Source organism: Conger conger, chromosome 10, assembly GCF_963514075.1.
Source record: "Conger conger chromosome 10, fConCon1.1, whole genome shotgun sequence".
NCBI classification, from domain to species: domain Eukaryota; kingdom Metazoa; phylum Chordata; class Actinopteri; order Anguilliformes; family Congridae; genus Conger; species Conger conger.
The window spans coordinates 23,512,825-23,534,706 of record NC_083769.1 but is presented as its reverse complement, the minus strand read 5'-3'; the positions used below and the strand labels follow the sequence as shown (position 1 = coordinate 23,534,706).

General features: G+C 45.7%; 1 protein-coding gene across 3 annotated transcripts; it reads right to left on the bottom strand.

Moving 5' to 3' along the window:
- Positions 1-237: 237 nt before the first annotated feature.
- On the bottom strand, positions 238-21,207 carry fam120c (family with sequence similarity 120 member C). 3 transcript variants are annotated; one of them, XM_061257365.1, is made up of 16 exons: positions 19,633-21,207; positions 19,007-19,253; positions 18,829-18,911; positions 15,294-15,422; positions 14,301-14,406; positions 13,964-14,037; positions 13,442-13,719; positions 12,795-13,035; positions 12,022-12,193; positions 11,488-11,737; positions 10,889-11,003; positions 10,317-10,523; positions 9,797-10,025; positions 9,287-9,449; positions 8,733-8,796; positions 238-6,511 (listed from the first exon to the last, which is right to left on the bottom strand). In XM_061257365.1, the coding sequence occupies exons 1-16, from the start codon at positions 20,152-20,154 to the stop codon at positions 6,221-6,223; spliced, it is 3,171 nt and encodes a 1,056-aa protein (XP_061113349.1). In that variant the 5' UTR covers positions 20,155-21,207; the 3' UTR covers positions 238-6,220. The 3 variants fall into 3 exon arrangements, with proteins under 3 accessions (XP_061113349.1, XP_061113350.1, XP_061113351.1); XM_061257366.1 differs by having other exon boundaries at positions 8,733-8,793; XM_061257367.1 differs by having other exon boundaries at positions 9,287-9,419.
- Between the last annotated feature and the right edge of the window lie 675 nt (positions 21,208-21,882).

Genomic DNA, 21,882 nt, shown 5'->3' with positions numbered 1-21,882 from the left:
GTCCCCATGCCTTTTGGGCCCTGAACCCCATTGAGAACTACTGCTCTACAACACATGGCAACTATTCATTTAGGTCTCAATAAAATATGTGCATATAAGCCAACGGTTTCAGTTATCAAACCTATTGTGAACTCAACCACAATTTACACTGCTTATTTAACATGCCAATTTAACATTCACCTTTTGCCAAATCACTCCACAATGAAACTAACCTGAAATAATGTGAGACAAGAGGCCTTTTTACTAAAAGAATAGATTTTATTTCAGCACTGTAAGTCATTTCCAACTGCACAGACTCGACTGCAAACTGGCCCAGTTCTTTCACCATCTTCTCGTTCTCGGTTCAGCTCACTCGTTGTGATATCAGGACCACAACAGCAAAACGACTAAAAGAAGAAAAAATCTCTCCAAAACAATCTGGTGCTTTTTTTGTTGCTAACAATGAGACAAATGATTAATAACGGTCATAACAATAACAGCTGACATAATTATAATAACGCTAATGATGATGTACCCTTCACTGCACAAGTCTTTTTGAGTGGTCCAGTGCATTTTGATGGATTTATCAATGACTAAACTCAGGGACCTGATGTCTTCTAAAAATGGACTGGTGCCTATCGTGACTGACAAACAAAAGGGTCAAGTCAGTTAAAAAAACAAACAGCATATTAGTAAAAGCAGTATCAATTTTTAGTTTAGGGCTAGAACACATAACCATTACATAATGAGATAGCAAGTGAAGTGAAGGGTTTTTAAGCTGGGATACAATGGGGGAAAAACTAAAGCAACTTCACCTATTTGAATTTCAAACACTGGAACCAACACACACACAAAGACAGTGAATCTAAGCTGGAATGCAATTACAAAACAGTCAATGTTTGTGGTTAAATTGAAAGTTGACAATTTTGTTCAAATATACTTGGAGGGACTTGTTTGTTAATAAAAGAAATCGTAATCCATGACAGCTCAAAGGAGACCATTAAAACATTCAACATTATGTTGTTGAAGCCAGAAGAACAGATCTCCAATACCATGATTTGTGGCCTGTTTTAGGACAGTTGTGACCGCTTGGTGTCAAATGACCATGCATGTAATAAGATGCAAATATTCTTAGCTGTCAAATTAACTCAGAATGAACAATCGGGACATTCAGTATGTGGTCGTGATATTCTTTGGGACATTACTGTGCCTTCAGCAAAGGCTGATGGGCAGTTGAAGATTTAAGTATGTTTGTACATAAATACTTAGATCAAACGGAACTGGAAATAAACGTCAAAATGCAAAAATTGGTTCTTAATGAAATTGTGAGTCTGAGTTATGTCATTTAGGTGAAGTGGTACTAAACACAATTTAATACAAAATATAGGGAACATTGCAATCGTTAGTTTAAAAATGTTCAGTTCCACTACGCATATTTCAACACCAAAAAGTAGCAACGGTAAAAGGATTAGCAGTAGCAACACCATTAAAAATAGTAAGAAAAAACATCTGCACATTTAGAAAAATGATACTGTTACAAAGTTTAGGATTTCTCTCACTCGTGTTTCGAATATTTTATCTTAATCAGAGCCTGGCCGTAAGCTACAGTAACAGACTTGATCCATCAGCAACTCCACTGTTGTCATCTTGTTACCGTCATCGCTTTTGCGGGAATGAGAGAATGGGAAGAGACAGTGTGCACGTGGCTGATGCGGTAAGAGAACTTTAGCAGGGGCGGAGATGGTGAGAGCAAAGGTGAAAAAGGTGGTAAAAGGATTTAATCTTGGTGACATTTACAAGCATTTACCTTAACAAAAAGCATATCGGTATTTATCCGGGAGCTTGTATACTTACTATCGCTATTAAAGTAGGTGTATTAAAGAGAACCCCATGTCAAAACTGAAATTTTGTATGTTTTGTGGTTTGTAGCAGGCACTTGCATGAAGGATTGTAAATTCACAACTGTGCTGTAAGTTCATAAAGCAACACAAAACACATAAAATTTTACATTTTGACTGGAGTTTAATTGTATCAGTGCATTTGTTTGTCGGGGCTGTGTGTGTGATCAATGTATCAATGAGAATGTATGTATTCGTTAGTGTGATTACGTATAAGAGTATTTGTGTGTGCACGTGTGTGTGTATGTGTTCTTCGAGTGTGAATCTTCTAGATCTAGAATGGACTACTCATCTACAGAGTAATCCTTCTCAGTATAAACTGGAAATTGCAATCACAAACTGGGAGAGAAAGCTATGGGGCACATTCACCATACGCCACCTGCTGGCTTTGTTTATGTACTCCAAGAACAAAGATTTTAGCTACTACTGTTTACTGTTTAACTTTCACTAAAATGAACTATTAATATTACCATCATTAATTATTCTGAGTTATCACATACAAATGATTAACTTGGGTAGGGCAGTGGAACGACAGGGCGCAAAAGACCAATAAAATAAAATAAAACATTTTAAATTTTTAAAAAGGAAAAAGTGATCGATTGGGAGGGAGAAATGATTCCTTTGCAGAATCAAGACAGAATCACATGTTTAAAAATGTCTAAAATTGCAAGTAACTAAATGCAGAGTGACCATACTGTGGATACAGCTCATCAATGTGTCACGGTATGTGCATGTGTGTGTGTGTCTGTGTGAGACTTCACTCCTATATCAATTAGTGTGTGTCTGTGCGTGACTTCACTCCTATACCGATCAGTGTGTGTCTGTGTGCGACTTCACTCCTATACCGATCAGTGTGTGTGTCTGTGTGCGACTTCACTCCTATACCAATCAATGTGTGTGTGTGTGTGTACGTGTCACTGCATGTGTGTCTAAATATTTACATTTCACCTCACACGCAAGGTCGCTACAAGTTTGTATCAGTATCTGTGTGTCTACCAGTAAAGTGATGGATTAAGCCCTTCGACAGATGCATAACCGAAAAAGCAGGCCAAGCACTAGCTGCATAATTTCCCATTATTATTCAAAATCCGGTCATATGCGCAAAGACCTATTATTCCACATGCTAACCATCATTCAGTCAGTCGATGGTTAGAAGTGTAGGACTTCTGCTGAGCTCGACTGAACCATTTCCAAGGACAACCACAATCGTTTTCAATACAAACTGATTTTTTAAATTAATACTTTCTCCAAGCTGCATGTTGCAAAAAAATATAATACTGTTAAAGCAGCTATTCCTGACAAAACTACAGCTGAGGAAAGCATTGTATCAAAAAGTTTGTGGTTCCCATTACTTTGTCCTTACTGCATCAGGACTAACTGCCTGGCAGAGGTTTGCTGTGGACAGGTGCCCACTATTCTTACACAACACAAACGGTGCAGCTTATGAGAATCTCGTATCAAACTTTCAGTCTGTAAACCATGGTTCAACGTCTGCGTGTGCTAAACGATCGCAAACAAAATTCACACCGTGAATTTCGAAATGGCTTTAGAAAGTACGCACAGATGTATGATCTCCGTTCGAAAGCCACGCAAAGCTTGGCCTGCTTTTTCACTCTGCTGTACGAGCTGGAATCGAAGAGACCGAAAGGTTTGCTCATTTACAATCACCATGACGACTGACTGAAACTGTACACAAACACTGCGGGGAATAAGCGGAGAAGGGGCGTATTCACGTCTGCGTGTGCGGAAACGGTGTGAGCGTGTGCGAGCGCGGGTGTGCGTGTAGGTGCGCAAGCAGCTAATGTCGCTTGAGATTAATATATACTAACGTACCCTTTAAATCCTGCGCTGTGCTGACTGTACTTATGGAAATACAATATTTATATCACTGTCATGGTCTAGACCAATACAGTTACAGTCAGTCCAGCCTGCTTTATAAGGACTGGTAAAAGCACAGCATATTTTAGCCCTGACTGGTCCAGCAGGAGTTCTTCAAGAGCAACTCGCTGCACTAAAGTCCTGTCAGAGCCGACATGTTCAATACTCCACAACTCAGACTCAGGAACCTGAAGTCTTTAGCCGAGAGATGAACAAGTGGGAGTAAAAAAAAAATTAAATGCTTGTGTACACCACAGCCAAGCTATGGCTGACAGAGCAGTTTGGAGAGATGCAAACCGTTGCTTCGCTGTGGTTCTTGTTTCAGGTCATTTTGGTAATGTTTATAAGGTGATTTCATCAGAAGGGCCAATAAAGTGATTCAGTGTAACTTTCCAATTAAATTTGGGGTAACACAACAAGAATTAATAAACGATATATAAGCACTTAAATATAAAGAATTCCTATCAGAAGACATTTTATAGAAATATATTTTGTGGTGACTTTAAAATGTTAACATTTCTACATGTAAGGTGCTTCAATGTAGGCTTGCTTGATGCGTCATTGTTTAAAGTTATATTCAAAAAAACATTTTTTAAAAATTTTATCTAATGGCCTGAAAACAAATAATTATCAAATATATTTGATTGCTTCTCGATAAGAATATTCTCCACTCTGACACAAAAATCTTCCCTCCTTTACTTTCTCACTCCCTCATTTCTGTACACACAACCGCTCACTCATCATCCGTTTCCTATCCATTTGTAAATATCTGTATTCTACACCATACATTCTATATCCAGAGAGAGAATACCATTTCCCCAAACCACCCCCCCCTCCTCTCCCTCCCCGATGAGATCATATTTTGGTTTTCAAGGAGCAAGTGTCAAAGCCTCCAATTTTAGCCTGGCTGAGGAAATATCCAGGGATCTTATGATATATATATAAAATAAAATAAAAAGATTAAAAAAAGATAAAGTGTTTCTCACCACTTAGATTCATCTGCATAACTATAATTTTGTTTTCATTGTATAATCCTCCAATTAGGATGGATTGTACAGGAACACTGTGGCAGATCTCCACGTTGTGAGTTTATACGCGGTCCGGCTAACCAACACGTTTCTCTACAACTCGACGCAGACGCTCGTGCAGAGAAGACCAACCGACATTCACGCACGGCTTCACCAACAAACACTACTAACATTCAGAAAGTCCAGTCTCAGGCAGCCTCAGGACTGGGCTCATAAACTCACTCCCACACCCAGCGACGGACGCGTGAGGCTTCCCAGTCCAGTCTTTGGTGAATCTACAACATGCTGCCAATCTCTGCCTCACTCCAACCAATCACATATGCCGCCAACACCAAAACGGCCAACCAAAATTGGTCAGGAATGGTTTTAATAGCTGCAATCACATGGTACCTCCACCCACTTTTGAGCCGGTGAAGCCTCACTCCTCCCTTCGCTGTGAAAAACGCGAATGCATGCCTCACTACCGACAATCAATATCACATCATTTAAGGAGTTTGGGTCAATTTCACATGCATTTTTAAAAATATCGAAAAGGTTCAATCATTCAATTGTTAAATAAAAGGTGCGTTAGATGTGCCATATAATTTTTGGGGCTTAAGGTGCCTAAAATGCATCTATATTTATAAAATTTAGCTTTTGGGTTTTTATTTGGATTAGTATTTTGCAGTCACTGATTGGGTGTTGCTAAGCTGAAGCGTTTTCATTTGTTTGTGCAGCATTATGTCAGGGTTACAGGGACTCTCACAGAGCTACAGTCTAAGGATAAGAGTCATTTCTTGGCATTAGAGTCATATTACTTAAGTAACCGATAACATTTAAGGGTCCTCCCCTTCCTGTCCTCAGCTTTCCGGTTCCCTCTTGTCTGTACCCCCCACCCCCACCTCTGAGAGAATCAGCACTTCCTGTAGATTGCCCTTCTCAATACATCCTGTAGCCTCTGCAAAACAATAGCCTTCCTTGAGAGCCATACAGACCCTTGCCTACATCTATGATACCTAAACACATGATCCAAGTCTAATCATACCTAGGGATCTCTGCAACTATTCTGGATTTGCATGTTTATATGTCAACTTAAAACTTGATCGCCTACGTCTTTTTGCAAGAACTGAAATTAAATGCTTTTGTACAGTACAACACAGTTACAATCAGCATATAGTGCAATTCAGTACAGAACTACAGCTCACCACCGATGTTAAATGATTAAGGTGTGGTTCTTTGGAACAACCACACCACGCACTTCTCCTGTGCAACACCCCTCAACATTTTCCTGTATTATACTGTACAGAAGTAGATTGTGTGTGTGTGTGTGAGTGAGTGAATGTGTGCGTGTGTGTATGTGTAAGGTTCAAATATGTTTTTTAATGAATGGACTTTAGCGTGGCAAAGGCAGTATAATGTGGATTTACTCCCACCGTCCTACATTATGGGATGTATTTTTTACTCTTCTTTCTGGAGCACTCCATCTGACTGGCAGTCGTCAAGGCAACAGGGTTCCTCTGTCTCTGCCCTGGCCCCGGATTGGCTGTCCCTGCTGGCTAAGGCACATTGGATTGGCTGGGCCAATGGAGGTGGGTCCACGGGTGGACCAATAGTGGGCGCTGGTGGACTGCCGTTCAGTTGTTGGGACGTGCCCCCGGCCACCTCCCCAGACCCTGCTTTTCCTTCCACCAGGGAATCTTCCAGAGTTTTTGGGGGGCTGCTGCTGGTCGGAGCAGCAGAGGGCAGACTCTGAGAAAGAGGACAAGGTCCCGTCAAAAACACTGAACCTCTCAATATCGCCCCCCTACTGCACACCGTGCTTACTGCAGTCTCCAGCAACAGGGACGGCACGAGCACTCGACTGGTTAGACTCCCTAGCTTTGTGTTCACTGTGCAAATCAATTCTGTTCAAATATCAACTGCAATCTCATATTCCCTTGAGATTCCTGTATTGTAGATTAAGAGCCTCGGTGGTATATACTCCTCCAGGCAAATCCGATGCCAAGATAGGCCACTTATATCTGAGGGGAATGGACCACGGCCCCTGATGGGTGCTTCCTGCAGTCACAGCTGAGTACACAGCTTAGTTGTGTGTAGTGTGGCTAATGCTAAACCTCACTGTCTGGGACTACTGGAAGGCACTGCTGTAGTGCACAGATGGACCCCATGGTCTGCACTGAAAAAGGTCTCAACTATTTTATTCTTAGAATGGGGTGGCCTGTAGCGTAGTGGTTAAGGTACATGACTGGGACACGCAAGGTTTGTGGTTCTAATCCCGGTGTAGCCACAATAAGATCTGCACAGCCTTAAGGGCCCTTGAGCAAGGCCCTTAACCCTCCAGGGGAGGATTGTCTCCTGCTTAGTCTAATCAACTGTATGTCGCTCTGGATAAGAGCATCTGCCAAATGCCAATAATGTAATGCAATGTAATGAGGCTTAATCACATTTCTTTCTCTAAAGTAGAAAATATTAGCTTGTTTTAAGTTTTCCCTGACCAATTAATGCAATTAATTGGTCTTACTTAGAAATAAGATTTGAAGTCTCAATATAAGATTCAAATGCTTGTAAAGATAGATTTAACAAGGAGCATTGATGATATTTGATTGGGAATTCCAAATTGAGAGAAAAGAACGAAAATAATTAAACCATGTTCTGGGACAAAATAATTCTCCAGCTCAACAGCTTGAGTATCACTGAAAACACTGCAATGATTTCAGTCATTTTGGCTGTGGCTGTACAGTGGCTTCACAAAGTATTCAGACCCCTTCACTTTTTGTACACTTTATTGTGTTGTGGATTTAATTTTAAATGGATAAAATAGCCTATCATGCTTATCAGTCTACACTCAATAACCCATAATGGGTGACAACATGTTTTTAGACATTTTTTGACTAATTTATTTAAAAACATAAAATCTCTCATTTACATAAATACCTTTAATACAGTACTTTGTAGAAGCCCCTTTGGCAGTAATTACAGCTTTGAGTCTTCTGGGGTATGTCTCAACAGGCTTTGCACACCTGGATTTGGGCAGTTTATCCCTTTAGCTGGCTCACTCAAGGACAGTCAGAGATTTGTCCCAAAGCCACTAGTGTTGTCTTGTCTTGTGTGCTTCAGGTCATTGTCATGCAGAAAGGTGAACTGTCACAACCCCAGGTTGTGTGCACTCTGGAGCAGGTTTTCTTGGCTGCATTCATCTTTCCACCAATTCTGACCAGTTTCCCTGTCCCTGACACTAAGAAGCACCCCCACAGCATGATGGTATTAGCCAGGTGATGGGCAGGGCCTGGTGTTCGCCAGACATAGTGCTTAGAGTTCTGCCCAAAGAGTTCAATTTCTGTCTCATCAGACGAGAGAATATTTTTCCTCATGCTCTCATGGGTCCTTTAAATGCCATTTGGCAAACTCCAAGTGGGCTGTCATATGCTTCCCTCTAGGCATAAAGACCTGATTCCGGCAGGTTCTCCCATCTCTGCAGAGGATTTGCGAAGCTCTGTTAGAGTGACGGCTGGGTTCCTGGTCACCTCCCTGACACTAGAAAGAGCCCTGGTGGTTCCAAACTTCTTCCATTTCACAATTATTGAGGCCACTGCACTCCAGGGAACACTCAAAGCTCTAGAAATTGTGTTATAACCTTGCCCTGATCTATGCCTCGCCACAATTATATTGCGGAGGTCTATCAAGAGTTCCTTGTACTTCATTGCTGTAGATGTACTATCAATTCAATCTGCAATCAAGTTCTAGACACATCAAGATAATTAAAGCAAACAGGATGCACCTGACCACAATTTGGAGTGCCAAAGCAGGGTCTAAATACTTATGTAAATAAGAGATTTCAGTTTTTGACTTTAATCAAAGAAACATTAAAAAAAAAAACCAGAGTGCAGATTGATGGGCAAAAACTGAAGGGGTCTGAATACGTTGTGAAGCCACTGTATATCTGCTGTACCTCAGCCTGCATGGGGCATACCTGTGCTCGATTCACTGGCACCTTCTTTCCACCCCTACCTCTTGTGGACATTTCTCTTCCCCTGCTGTGAGAAAAGAGGGGAGTGAGGGAGGGAGAGTGGGGGAATGAGTAAAGAAAGAGAGAGAGAGATAGACATGGTGAGGGATGGAGGGGATGTAGGGACAGCAAGGTGGAGAATAAGAATTAATTCCCACACGGGTTAACCAGAATCATGCTTATAGTATTACTGATAGATAACAACAGAAGCAGGCCAAGAAAGAGAAGACAAAATGAAAGGCTGTCCTCACATCTAATACAAACATGGCCGGTTGAAGGGTTCAGCTTTCAAAGTGAACTGATTTCACTATCTGAGTTCAGATCACTGTACTTGTTTGTTTATAATTCAGCATTGCCATTCTTACTTTTGTGTCATTGATTTTTGTTGAGTTTTATTATTTTGCCATCTTCCACACCACTTGCTATACCCTGCAATCGCTACTTGCATTTCTATTTTTTTATTTTATTGTATTATTATGCGGTTATTTTTTACCATGTACTTGCCGGTCCTCACTTACCCTTTCCCTCCGACTGACACCACCTGCATATCAAACCCCCCCCTGCCTCGCAGTGGCTTGTTCCCAGCCCATTGGCCCACAACCATCCCGGCTATTTCCAACTTTCCTCCCTGGGGGGGGATGGGCTGAATACCTGAGACAGAGAGACGGGGGTATCTGAGCACTGTGTGTGGGAGAGACAGAGAGATGATCAATACACCAACCAGAGGCAGGGAGAGAAGGGGTGGGTGGGGAGGGAGGGAGGGAGGGAGACAAGGATAAAAGGGGTGGGGAGGGAGACAGACAAATTATCAATAGACAAAGCAGCAGAGAGACAAAATCAGGAAAGAGAGTCGAGATTGGAATGAGAGAGAGAAAGAGAGAGAAGACAAGTATAAGCAAGGCAAAGAGAGTGGATAGGGCAGGGATGGGGAAAGAGAGAGAGCATGATGGAAGGTTGGAGAAAGGGATGGAGAGACAGGAGAGAAGAAGAGGAACAGGAGAGACAGGAAGGCGATGGTGAGCGCTGACCTGGGAAGCCGCGGGGCCTGTGCTGAGAGCCGTGCTGGTGGTGTGGAGGGGGCAGGGAGCCCAGGGGCCGTGGGGGATAGAGGTGAGGCGGGGGGTAGAAGGGGGGCACCATGGAGGGGGGCAGGAACGCTGGGGGGGGCAAGGGCGGGGGAGGGGGAGGTGGGCGGGACAGATTGATGCCCTCCAGGATGGCCTGCCGCATGTTCTCCACCCGAGACACCTGCTCCTCCTGCACACCAGAGAGAGGAACAGGGAACAGATGAGACTCTAATCCTCACACGGGTAACACTAATGTGCCCCTCACACAGGTAACACTCACCCTAATCCTCACACAGGTAGCAACCTAATCCCCACAGAGCTAACACTCACCCTAAACCACATACAACACAGGAAACACCCTAACTCCCACACAGGCATCACCCTAATCCCCACATAGGTAACACTCACTCTAATCCTCACACAGATAGCACCCTAATACCCACACAGGTAGCACCCTAATCCTCACACAGGTAACACTCACCTGCCCTTCACACAGGTCCAGCAGCGTGCCCCTCTCCCGGGTCAGGGCCAGTTTGCTCTGGAACAGTTTCCCGTCGAAGAAGCCCCAGGGGCAGCAGTGGTCCCAGGGGAGGGGCTGGCCACACACGTCGTTCACGAACAGGGCCGTGTCCACGCCGCTCATGAACAGAGCCGCAAGCTGCACCCCGCGACTGTCCACCTTCTCCACCTGAGAGAGCAGATTCAGCCAATCAGAACACAGCCCTCACCACAGAGACACAGAGCGCTGGGGTGAGAGAAGGTGGGAGGAGAGAAGAGGAGGTAAAGAGAGAACAACAGGGAAGATGGATGATGAAGGAAAGAGATGTAAAGCAGGAGATAGGGAAAAGAGAACAAATGAGGGAGAAAGAGACAAAGAAAGCAGGGAAGAGAAATGGAGATGCAGAAATGCACCTGTCTTTCTGGGAGAAACAGAGAAAGAGCCGTGTGAATGGGGTGTGCCAACAGCTTTGCACAGGTAAGGGGGCAGTGGAGTTGAAAAGTTGAGGTGGAGACAGAGAGGCACGCAGAACGACAGACGGAGGGGATGGGCACCTTGTGCTCTTGCAATTTCTCAGTCTCGTAGAGCTGGCTGGACACTGCTTGGGCCAGGAAGGCGTCCAGCTCGTGCCGCTGCAGAATTCTGCCTCCTGGCCACTGCATCATATACCTGCACACAGAGCACACCTGGGTCACACACACACCCCGCCTGGGTCACACACACACCACACCCGGGTCACACACACACCACACCCGGGTCACACACACACCACACCCGGGTCACACACACACCACACCCGGGTCACACACACACCACACCCGGGTCACACACACACCACACCCGGGTCACACACACACACCACACCCGGGTCACACACACACCACGCCCGGGTCACACACACACCACGCCCGGGTCACACACACACAACGCCCGGGTCTCACTCACACACACCCCGCCCAGGTCACACACACACACCCCCCGCCCGGGTCACACACACACACACACACACACACACACACACACACACACACACCCGGGTCACACACACACCACACCCGGGTCACACACACACACCACACCCGGGTCACACACACCCCGCCCGGGTCACACAGGACAGGGCGCTTGGGCAGAGGGGGCGGCGCTGAGGCCGTACCTGAGCACGCAGCACATGAGCAGCAGGTGGGAGGGCACGCAGGCCGGGTTGAGCAGGGCGGGGCAGTCGGAGCGCATGCAGGCCAGGAAGGCGCGGGTTCGGCGGCTGCGGTCCTCGGAGGCCCGGCCCAGCCACAGGCGCCGCAGGTTGGGGCAGGTCCACTCGCGGAAGCACAGGGCCGGCACCAGGTCCGGGGTCAGCGCCGACTTGGCCTTGCTGGGGCACCACTCCTTCACCACCACCGGGGGCACTGCAGAGCAGAGAGTACAACAGGTCAGACGGCAAAACCATCATCAAAATTATTCACCACAGGAGACACCCAGACAATTAGCAGTGTGTGTCTCCAAGACCAATATGAGCTACAGTTTAATAAAATGCACACAGCTCGTATTCTCTGCACACAAGCAGTTCATACAGCTAGAGGGGCTTTATAGCACCCTCAACCGTCACCAAGCTGGTGATCTTTGTCCGACGGTGCCCTGCCAGTGCACGGGAACCTGAGGGGAAAACGAAACGCCCATGCCCCGTGCGTACCCTCCAGCGGGCCTCTCCGGCGCAGGGCCACCCTCTCCAGCCTCCGCTGGGTCTCGGCCAGGCTGAACAGCACTCCGTAGGCATACTGGCGGCCCGAGCGGAACAGCAGGGAGGCCGGCGGAAGGTCAGGGTTGCACTCGTCCTCTATGCACACGGGCATCTTCACCTCGCCCTGAGAGAGGGCAAGAGCAGGGGGCAGAGATCACCTGACCGTGTGGGTATAGGTGGATGGGGTGGATGTTGGGGCACTGGGGTGTTGGTTGGGGTACCTTAGTGAGGATGTGGTTGATGTCGGGGTACATTTGTTCATTTTGAGGTACCTTGAGGATGTGGTAGATGTTGGGGTACCTTAGCGACTATGTGATAGATGCTGGGGTACAGTTGATCATTTTGTGGTTCGGTAGATGTAGGGGGACTTTGGTGAGGATGGCATAGATGTTGGGGTGTAAGTACACATGTTGGGGTACCTTGGTGAGGATGTGGTAGATGCTGGGGTACCTTGGTGAGGATGTGGTACATGTTGGGGTACCTTGGTAAGGATGTGGTAGATCTTAGGGTATAAAGGCAGATGTTAGGGTACCTTAGTGAGGATGTGGTAGATGTTGGGGTACATGGGCACATGTTGGGATACCTTGATGAGGATGTGGTAGATGTTGGGGTACCTTAGTGAGGATGTGGTATGCTGGGGTACCTTAGTGAGGATGGCATAGATGTTGAGGTGTAAGGGCACATATCGGGATACCTTGGTGAGGATGTGGTCGATGTCAGGGTACCTTAGTGAGGATGTGGTAGATGTTGGGGTACATGAGCCCTCTTCTGTGCCGGTGTTCCGCCACCCTCAGCACCTCAGCACTGACCCGGGGAAGCGGAGGTGTAGTGATGTCCATGTGACTCCGTGTTGCCATGGAGAGCAGCGATGGAATGCCAGAGCTATTGCCGTGGGGACCGTCCCCGGAGGCCCCAAACCCACGGCCTGATGGATCCTCCCATTTAGAGGCTGTGTCAGTCACATGGCTGGGGAAGAGAAATCAGGGTCATTCAGAGTTTGTACACACCACCACTGTTCAGAGAGAGAGAGAGAGAGAGGAGGAGGAGAGGGGGGGAGAGAGAGAGAGAGAGAGAGAGAGAGAGGAGGAGAGGGAGAGAGAGAGAGAGGAGGAGGAGAGGGAGAGAGAGAGAGAGAGAGGGAGAGAGAGAGGGAGAGAGAGAGGGGGAGAGAGAGGGGGAGAGAGAGAGAGAAAGAGAGGGGGGAAAGACAGAGAGAGAGTCTGGGGGCAAGAAGGGAACAGAAAGAGACATAGAAGAAAAACGAGAGAAAGAAAAGGGAATAAAGAGGACAGAAATGGCATGGAGAGCTGGTGGAGGCAAAGACAGAGTGGGTGAGAGAAAGAGAAAGGGACAAAAGGAGTGGGTGTCTTACTTGGTGCTGTTGTCGTTCTGTTCATCTCCGTCGGATGAGGATGGTGGGGAGGGGGAGGGGCCCGTGGCAGCAGCTGTGTGGTGATTGGGCAGCTTGCCTCCCCCCTGAGAGGCATCATAAGGAGCCGACCAGTCGGCCAAGCCCGATTTTCCCTCCAGCGAATCACCACAGTCCTGCAGAGATGGGTTTTGGAACAGAAGGGCGGGGCCTGCAGCGGAAGCAGGTCCGTGTGGCGGTCCGTGTGGCGGTCCGTGATAAGGCACCTTGCCTCCCATCACCTGCAACAGAGTGACCAGACACAGGAGAGATTCCTTTATTTCTATACAGAATTAAAATGGAAGAATTATGAACGTGTGTGAAATTATTTTTCCTGCAGTTTTCAAAACCAACATCACATTTCTGCCTTATAGACTTCAACCAAATATATGGACAAGGCATCAGTATAATTAATATTGTTGTGGGAAAAAGTTACTGCATTTAAAGTTACTCTGGGGACAATGCATGAGGCCCCAAGCATCTCACCTGTGGTTTTCCAGGTGGCAGCACCCCCATGGGGCCTGGGGGAGCCCCAAATGGACCTGGACCAAAACCTGGAACTGAAGGGGGATGAGGGGAGAGAGCAATTACATTCAATACAATGTAAAGCTGTCCAAAGCAGACAGACACAAAGAGAAAGACAGATGGAAGATGGGAGAGGAAAAGAGAGACAAAGAGAGAGGACAGAAAAAAATAAAAATCCCTGAGAGACAGGAAACAGAAAACATACTGTAAGACCCACGTTTGATTGGGGGGGTGGGGGGTCCTGTGAAATGGTTAGTCACAGGGAAGGGAGAGGAGCAGTCTGAAAGAGACGACTCACAGAGGTGTGGTGGGCGGGGTCCCATGGTGAGTGGGCGGGGTTTACTTGCTGCTGAGAAATATTCCACTGCCTTCTTAAATCTGGCCATTTTATCCTCTGTGCGTGACTGTGGGGAGAGAGGTGTGGAAGACAGTTAAACACAGAACTGCTCCAAATGATAATAAATGCTGTTCAAAACATCCTTTTGGACAGTCATGAGGCTATTAATGTAATAAGAAATTAAATGCATTGGTGGGCTTTGTTGATGTAAGAGTAGTACAACAAATAAGGGAACTGGACTTATCTGTGAGGTTGAAAGTTTGATTCCTAGGTGGGGCACTGGCAGTTGTACCCTTGAGCATAGTACTTAAATTGCTTAAGTAAATATCCAGCTGTGTGAAAGGATTATATGCAAAACAAGCTGTGTAATCACTTTGGATAAGAGTGCCTGCTAAACGTAATGTAATGTTAGCGCACGCTATCACCTCTGATACTGTGCAGCCTCAAAGCAAAGTCATGATAGCCTGGTGTTTGCCAGTCTCTAAGCCACTGCTGGCAAGCTAGCTTAGTGAGGTCATCACCAATAGGACTGGCGAACCAGGGTGGGGAGTCAGGTTGAGTGGTTGCATGACAAATGGGAGACACCATTTGCCCAACTGGCTTTTTGCAGCCTCACCAATAATGAAACCTAATTACTGTAAATTCTAGCAAATTATTGATGCCTTGTGGCATTTAATTAGTTTCAGTGTCCGTGAGGAAAGTAAAATGTAAGCAGTAGGTATAACAGTATAAAGTGGACTATGTTTTGCTTTCAGCTAATCTCTTTGGACATTCTTTCTCCACACTGAACATTCAGCTGATAAAAGGTGGCGGCAAATAGATTAAAGCAGGTGAGAGGAAGCTTGATTTACTGCTCGACTAAATTAGCCTGGTGCAAACACATTCACGTGTTTATTTCCGCCCAAGTGCCAGGCCAGAGCGGAACATCGGGGTTCCTCTTCTCCTCCAGCCTACCTGAGACTGTTTGAAGACATCCCGGGCCACGGAGTCCAGATTGGCCAGGTCTTTGATGGAGGCCACGTACTCAGACACGGCCTTGATCACCACCTCACACGGAGGCAGAACCAGCTGGTGAGACTTCATCTGAGGGCAGGAAGGATGGAGGAAAGAGGGAAAAGAGGCAGAAGGAGAGGGAGCAGTGGGGGGAGGGGGGAGAAGATGTTGAGAAACTTCTGGGAAAGGCTCTTGCCTCTTTCACAGACCGTCGAGAGTCAATATTTACGATTTCGCAATGTGCACAGGCCACAACATTTGATGTTTTTGTCAATATCAACGCAGTGTCTGCAGGCGCCCTTTTATTTAGTTTTGTTTGTCTTAAACAACACAACAAACAATGACCTCAAAAATCAGGGGCACCAGTCAAAATTATTCATTCTCTATAAGCGATAAGAACACAAAAAAATGTGCAATGGAGCAAGAAGCAAAAATAAACAAGCCATCGCTGCATTTTGTCTGTGTGTGTGCAATCTGGCTACTTGTCCCGTGCTCCTGGGCCACTCATTCACATGCAACCCAGCGCAAAAAGTCAGAGAGCTGCCTCCCCAAGGCTGAGCTCATGTGGCAGGACCAAAGCTAGGCATTAACCAAGTGCCAACTCCAGAGTCCACCCAGGCTAAAACACCTTGACACTGTTACTATTTAAATATCGGTGATGTAAAACAAAAATATATTTTCCTGTTTTGTGTAGTATTTCATGTTTCTGGAGCTAAACTTGAGTTCTGCAGACAATGTGACATCACATATTGCCACAGCGGGCACAGTGCAGTTCAATATGAGTGTGTCTTCAACTGGCTATAGCACCAACTAGAAGTGACGGATATTTGTTTCAGCCCATTAAGGACAACAAGTCAGGGGGTTTGCCTTGAATCCCCGCTAATCAACATTCTGCAGTACTTCAATCAATCATTAATCAAGAGGACATGCACATTTTTGCCGTGCCAACAGTCTCAATAGACCAGAATGCAAGAGTGTGGTTTCGCAGGGGATTAAGGGCATGGCCACAATCTGCATCTTTGCCTTTAGCCTTGAGGCCCCAGGTACTACTAGCGATCTAGTCAATGTCAATATGGCTCTGTACACCACAGAACTCTTCACTAAGGGGGGTGGCGAAAGTAGTTCTGGGTAATGTTGGAAAGTAACACACTGGAGCAGACTCAGAAGAAGCCTGATAGGACTGCAAGTGAAAAAGATGAATAGTGATAAACAAACTATATTCCACCTATCATATAATAAATCCTGAAATGGTCATAGCTACATACAGATTTACTAAAAATGTAAGTACTCTGGCCAGGAATATTGTTTTAGCCCGAAATTCAGAAATGTAAAAAAGTAGATCGCCTAAATGGCTGAAATGTAATAAGTTGTACTCTTTGGAATGTCACCTGTTGCTCAGACAGGCAAACACATCACCAAGTTCATTCTTCACTGCAAACTGCTGCTTCAGAAAACACAATATCCATACTCGCAGCAAGAGAAATTTGTAATCCCACACTTATGACCTAGCTTTTGATTCCAACGGGCAGCATTAGCACTCTGGGAAATGTAGTTCCACAGGGACACTGCATCGTGCATGTCAATGGCAGCCAAGGAACAACAGGGTAGTGTTGGGTGAGGAGAGAGAGACATTGTGCAATGCCACTCCTGGTTCTAGTGAACACCAGGCATGAGGGATACAGAGCTGACTTTCAAACAGCAGCTGTGAGACACATGGAGCAACAGGTGAAACAAGACCAGCCCTGTCGCCCCCAGCAAGGGTGTGGTGAGCTGACATGTGCTTCAGCAGTATATCGTACAGCCATGCACCACAACGCCTGCTTCAGAGCGCAACAAAGCTCAGACGTTCATTTACTAATCACCACTTCTATATATAACATTAATATGTACACTAGCACATCAGAAACCAATATGGAAAAAGCAAATTGTTTGGGTAAGTTTGAGGTGCAGTCCGACGGGCAGCAGATTCCCAAACTTGTATACAAATCCCCTGTTTTGTACAGGGGCCTGATTCCGGGCTGTGACACGTTCTGTGCTGCATCTATCTGTAACCTGCTCTGCTTTCACCCCCATCTGATTACAGTAAAAAAAAATCTAATGAATGGCAGACTACCAGCTTTCCTTTAAAAAAAACTACAAATGAGTTAAGAGACAAGCTACACAATAATGCAAGTTTTTTCACAGTATGAGTAAGAAGAACCCAGGCATACACACGGAATGTATTGACCACGCTCACACTTTTCACTGTACAGACTTTGTTACTTTTGAAGCACCATTCATAATTTTTGAACATTTGTACTCGTACTTTGTACTTGCATTAGAGGATTACTTCCACCATGTATTAATCAACTTTCCATCCTGAAATGTACACTTAGCAGGAGTCCATTTAGCAAGGTAGCTGCAAGAAGGGACCAAACATGGGTCCTTGCTGCACACTTTTCCCTCATTTCACAATCTGCCCAAATGGATTCACTGGCCTGTCCCATCACTGCAAAATCCTCTAGCAATTCTCCACCATTGCTAGCGACTCCAGAGCACCTTCAGGGAGCAGCAGCTACATAACCCTGCAGAGCACCAGCCCAGCTGTGCAATCGTACACAGAACAACACAGAACAACACAGAACAACACAGAACAACACAGAACAACAGGCAGCCGGTGCAGGCATACTGCAGGTGCACATGTGGCCAGAAGGGCCACTCCTGTGCAGGGAAGCAGAAACATCCAGCTTCATGGATATCGCTGTGGCCACAGTCATCAAGGATGTGTGATTGAATGGGACATGCCCCCTGGGACAGCCTGTCCACAGAAGCCTCTCAACACGACAGTATGAGTTGCGCAACAGTTAGCAGCAGACTACCTCATTACACTTGCAGAAGGTCGCTTCGTAGACCGCTCGGCAATATAAATGGAAGACCCAAACTTTAATAGTGGTTAACCCTAAAAATAATCCTTAGTTTTTTGTACCGGTGTCTTCAGCTTTCATATTACAGCCAGCTGTTCCTGTGAAGCATAGAGGAGGGGCAGGAATCCGATTCAGATTGGAGGGCTGGCTGCTCTATCTGGCAGTCTATGCCAGTCAACCAGACTCCTCTACAGACATTAACTGCATGCAAAACTATGGTCATTATGATTCATAAAGATGGGCAGCACTGAAGATATGCATCAAAGTCTTTAGGCAAGCAGAATTTCCACCCGCTACTATCAGAATTGACATCACTGTCCCATACCAGCCTGAGTGGCGTCTGCAAAACAACAGCCAAGCACAGCAGAATTGATCTCTGATAGGCACCGGAGGTACTGCCGTAAAAAAAATGGCAGACAGACAAAACCGCCAGCAGAGACTTCGGGTAGCAAATGAAACCAGTCACGTTGATGATACTAAGCAAACTGGCAAGCTGCCACCTCCAAAGAGGTGAACAAACAGGAAAACGTTCTGAGGCTGGTGTGAAAGAGGTGAGAGAGGAGAATGTTCAGAAGCAGGACAAAGGGCAGTACCTTCAGAGAGGCCAGAGGGTGATCTGGGCCAAGCAGACTCCAGTGGAAGGCAGCCAAATCTTCATCTGGCAAAATGTGATTCCCTGAGGAACAGAACAGAACAATTATTAATCCTCATTCTAAAGAATATGGTTGCGATTAATAAGGAGACAACGATGAAACCATGTCTCAATCTCACCCAGCAGAGCAGCGAAGGTGGGCAGGTGCTGAGTCTTCAGGCCCAGCTGACGGGCAGCCTCAGACAGCAGATACTGGTGAGTGGTCAGGTTCTTGCCGTTCCAGGACAGCTTGAGTGCGTGGGAGCTGAAGTATGCAGGGACGTTGCATAGTGCAAACTCTGAGTCCTGGGCAATTAAACCCTGGAATCCGTGATCCCTGTACAGGGACAGCACCTCCTGGTGGTGGTCCTCCAGTGTCTGCACAACCTGAAGGAGAGACCAGAAGCCCTGTAAGCACTCTGGTATGAAACAGAATATGTACACAAACTTTACCAGTGTGACAGGAGATATCACACTGTACAGAATGCCAACCATTATGGATGTCTCTCCACTACACCATGTTTATTATCAACGTTTTAAAAGAACTGAGATAATCACAACACCTTGAAACAACTCTGAGAATGAAGAGACCATTGTTTTCATGTGCCTAAATTAAATAGCACGTTTTATTTAGCCAGCAGAAGGTAGATCAATGTTGCACATGTATTTTTATTTATTTTTTATTCTATATTTATTTACCAGAAAGAAAGTCATTAAGCACATACAAAGATAATTTTCTGACATTAGCATGCACCGGTGCACTTACTCTAACTCGGAAGCGGAGCATGGAAAGACGCACACAGTGGCTAAGGCAAGCCGGGGGAAGGAACCAGGCTCTCGGTGGCGGCGTGGCTTTGGTGCCGACGTGGTTGACGATGAGCTGAGCCGTCTGCCTCTGACCCTGGGCCCGTCGCGCCCACTCCGGCCACCGGTCCTTCCCCAGAGTGCCGTTAAAAACCACGACCAGCTCCAGGCCACCTTGGTACAGGCATGCCTGAGAGAGCGCGCCCAGGTAGCCCAACATCGCATTCCACTCGCCACCACACACCCAGTCCGTCTGGTAGCCTCCATACAGGCGCTGCAGCCCGGAGTCTGCATCGACCAAGACTCGCACTGGTGTTGGAGGTGCCGGCGGTGGAGGCAGAGCACCAGGATGGTGATGAGGGTGATAGTGGTGCGGGTGTGGCGGGTGCCGTGCCACGGTCCGAGCAAGTTTTAAAAGGTCCACTGGTACAGCAGCACCTGGACACCGCTTTTCTAAGTATTCCTGGAACCCCTGTACACCCATTACTGCTTACTGTGATTTATTGTTTACTGTGATTCTCATGTGCCTGTGTGTGTTTAAATAATCAGCTAGCAAGCTAGACTATTGCAAAGTTGTGTGTGCAAGTGCTCGATCGTCAAAAGACTTGGACACAAAAATGATTGTCCAACTATTGACAGGGTGAATGTGGCAACAAGCTCACTAAATGCCAATCAAATTATGGCAATACAAACTCCAAGTAAGGCTAAATGGATCAAATTTATCTTAACTTTTGGACACCTAGTCAGCGAGCTCACAAGATGGAGACATCCCACACTGGCCAATAATATAGCTATTACTAGCTCGCTAACAGTTACACTTAGCTAACTGCTATGAATGTGCCGAGCTTGATATCTAACTTTAGTTGCCTTAATATCTAGCTAGCCAATCTGACATGTACACGACTAGTTACTGTGAAGAATATTGTCTTTTATCACGGGCGTATATGTGGTGTTTGTGTGTCCATTCCGTTCACCACTGGTGGCTAGCTAGTTAATTAGCAAGGCAGCTAGCCACATTCTGTCGATACACAGCGAGCTAAGCTGACTAGGTAACGTTGGTTAGCTAACAACTTTGATTGCTAGCCAGCCAGCCAGCCAATAAATTATGTGGAATTACTGTGGTAGCTATAAGTTAGATAGGAAGCCGAAATCGATAACCCCTTTAAATTCCCATATAGCTAGCCAGATCATTTATTTGTTAAGTTTATTAAACTAGCTAGCTGCAGGGTATGTTAATATAACTGTTAGATAGTTATATGGACATTACAGATAGCTTAGTAGCTAGCAAGCTAGCTAAAAGAAACTATCGATAATAACTAGCTAGCTGGCTCGCTAACTAACAGGCTAGTCGGTCAGCTGGACCGAATGAAACATTACAGGCAAGGTTGGAATACTTAGTTAAATAGGTAGAAAGGGATACAGGAAACGCGGTATGGAATTATATAATTTTAGGATGAAAATTAAAAAATAAAAAAACCGACTGTGGCTCCCTTGCTGTTACTCACGAATTCATGTTGAGAGTAAATTTCATGCGATGTTCGCCATCTTGTGAACCTTTCGGACACAAGGTTGCCAGATTTGTGTGTCAAATACAGGATAAACGGAACAGCATAGCTAGGGATCGAAAAGTATTCCAAAAATAAATATCCGAATATATATTGTTGAATAAATTATTGAGGCCACATATAACATCTGGCTATTTAGCCTGACACTAAGCAATGGAAACAGTGTTGGGGACACAGAGCAAATTAACTTTAAAATTAGGGACAGGAAGCTATATTGGCATAACTTACAAATACAATTTCAATAATGCATAAGTACTCATTTTGTTGGGTGTTATAACTTCAACAAAGGCTCAAACAAAATGTTAACATTTCAAGCAAGTTTAGGTTCTTGAAACTGACTTCTCTACTTTGGCCCAATACTACAATGTCCTGCACGGTGATAGCCTATAGCTAGTTCATCTTAGTAAATGTAAGCGTGCGTATTCTCTTGCGCAACCTATCGGGCCCATATTTCAATGGAAAATAATATTAATGCACGTCTTGAAACGAAAAGTTGTAAATCTGGTGATAAAATCGTGGACTGGCAACCCAAATCGGACTGACGTGAAATAGGGGCGGGAGACGGAAGGTGAATATGAGGAGTGGCTGGGAGATGAGGTCCACAAGCCATCGCGGTTCTATTGATGAATAGTGGACGGCAAAATTTG

What these genes read in the sequence shown, in the direction of transcription:
- fam120c (XM_061257365.1), bottom strand. Translation starts at nt 20,154, where the DNA reads ATGGGTGTACAGGGGTTCCAGGAATACTTAGAAAAGCGGTGTCCAGGT. An exon ending in CCGGAGAGGCCCGCTGGAGG is followed by an intron (nt 11,738 to 12,021) that starts GTACGCACGGGG and finishes TCTGCTCTGCAG; the next exon opens with TGCCCCCGGTGGTGGTGAAG. An exon ending in GTGTCAGTCGGAGGGAAAGG is followed by an intron (nt 8,797 to 9,286) that starts GTAAGTGAGGAC and finishes CTTTTCTCACAG; the next exon opens with CAGGGGAAGAGAAATGTCCA.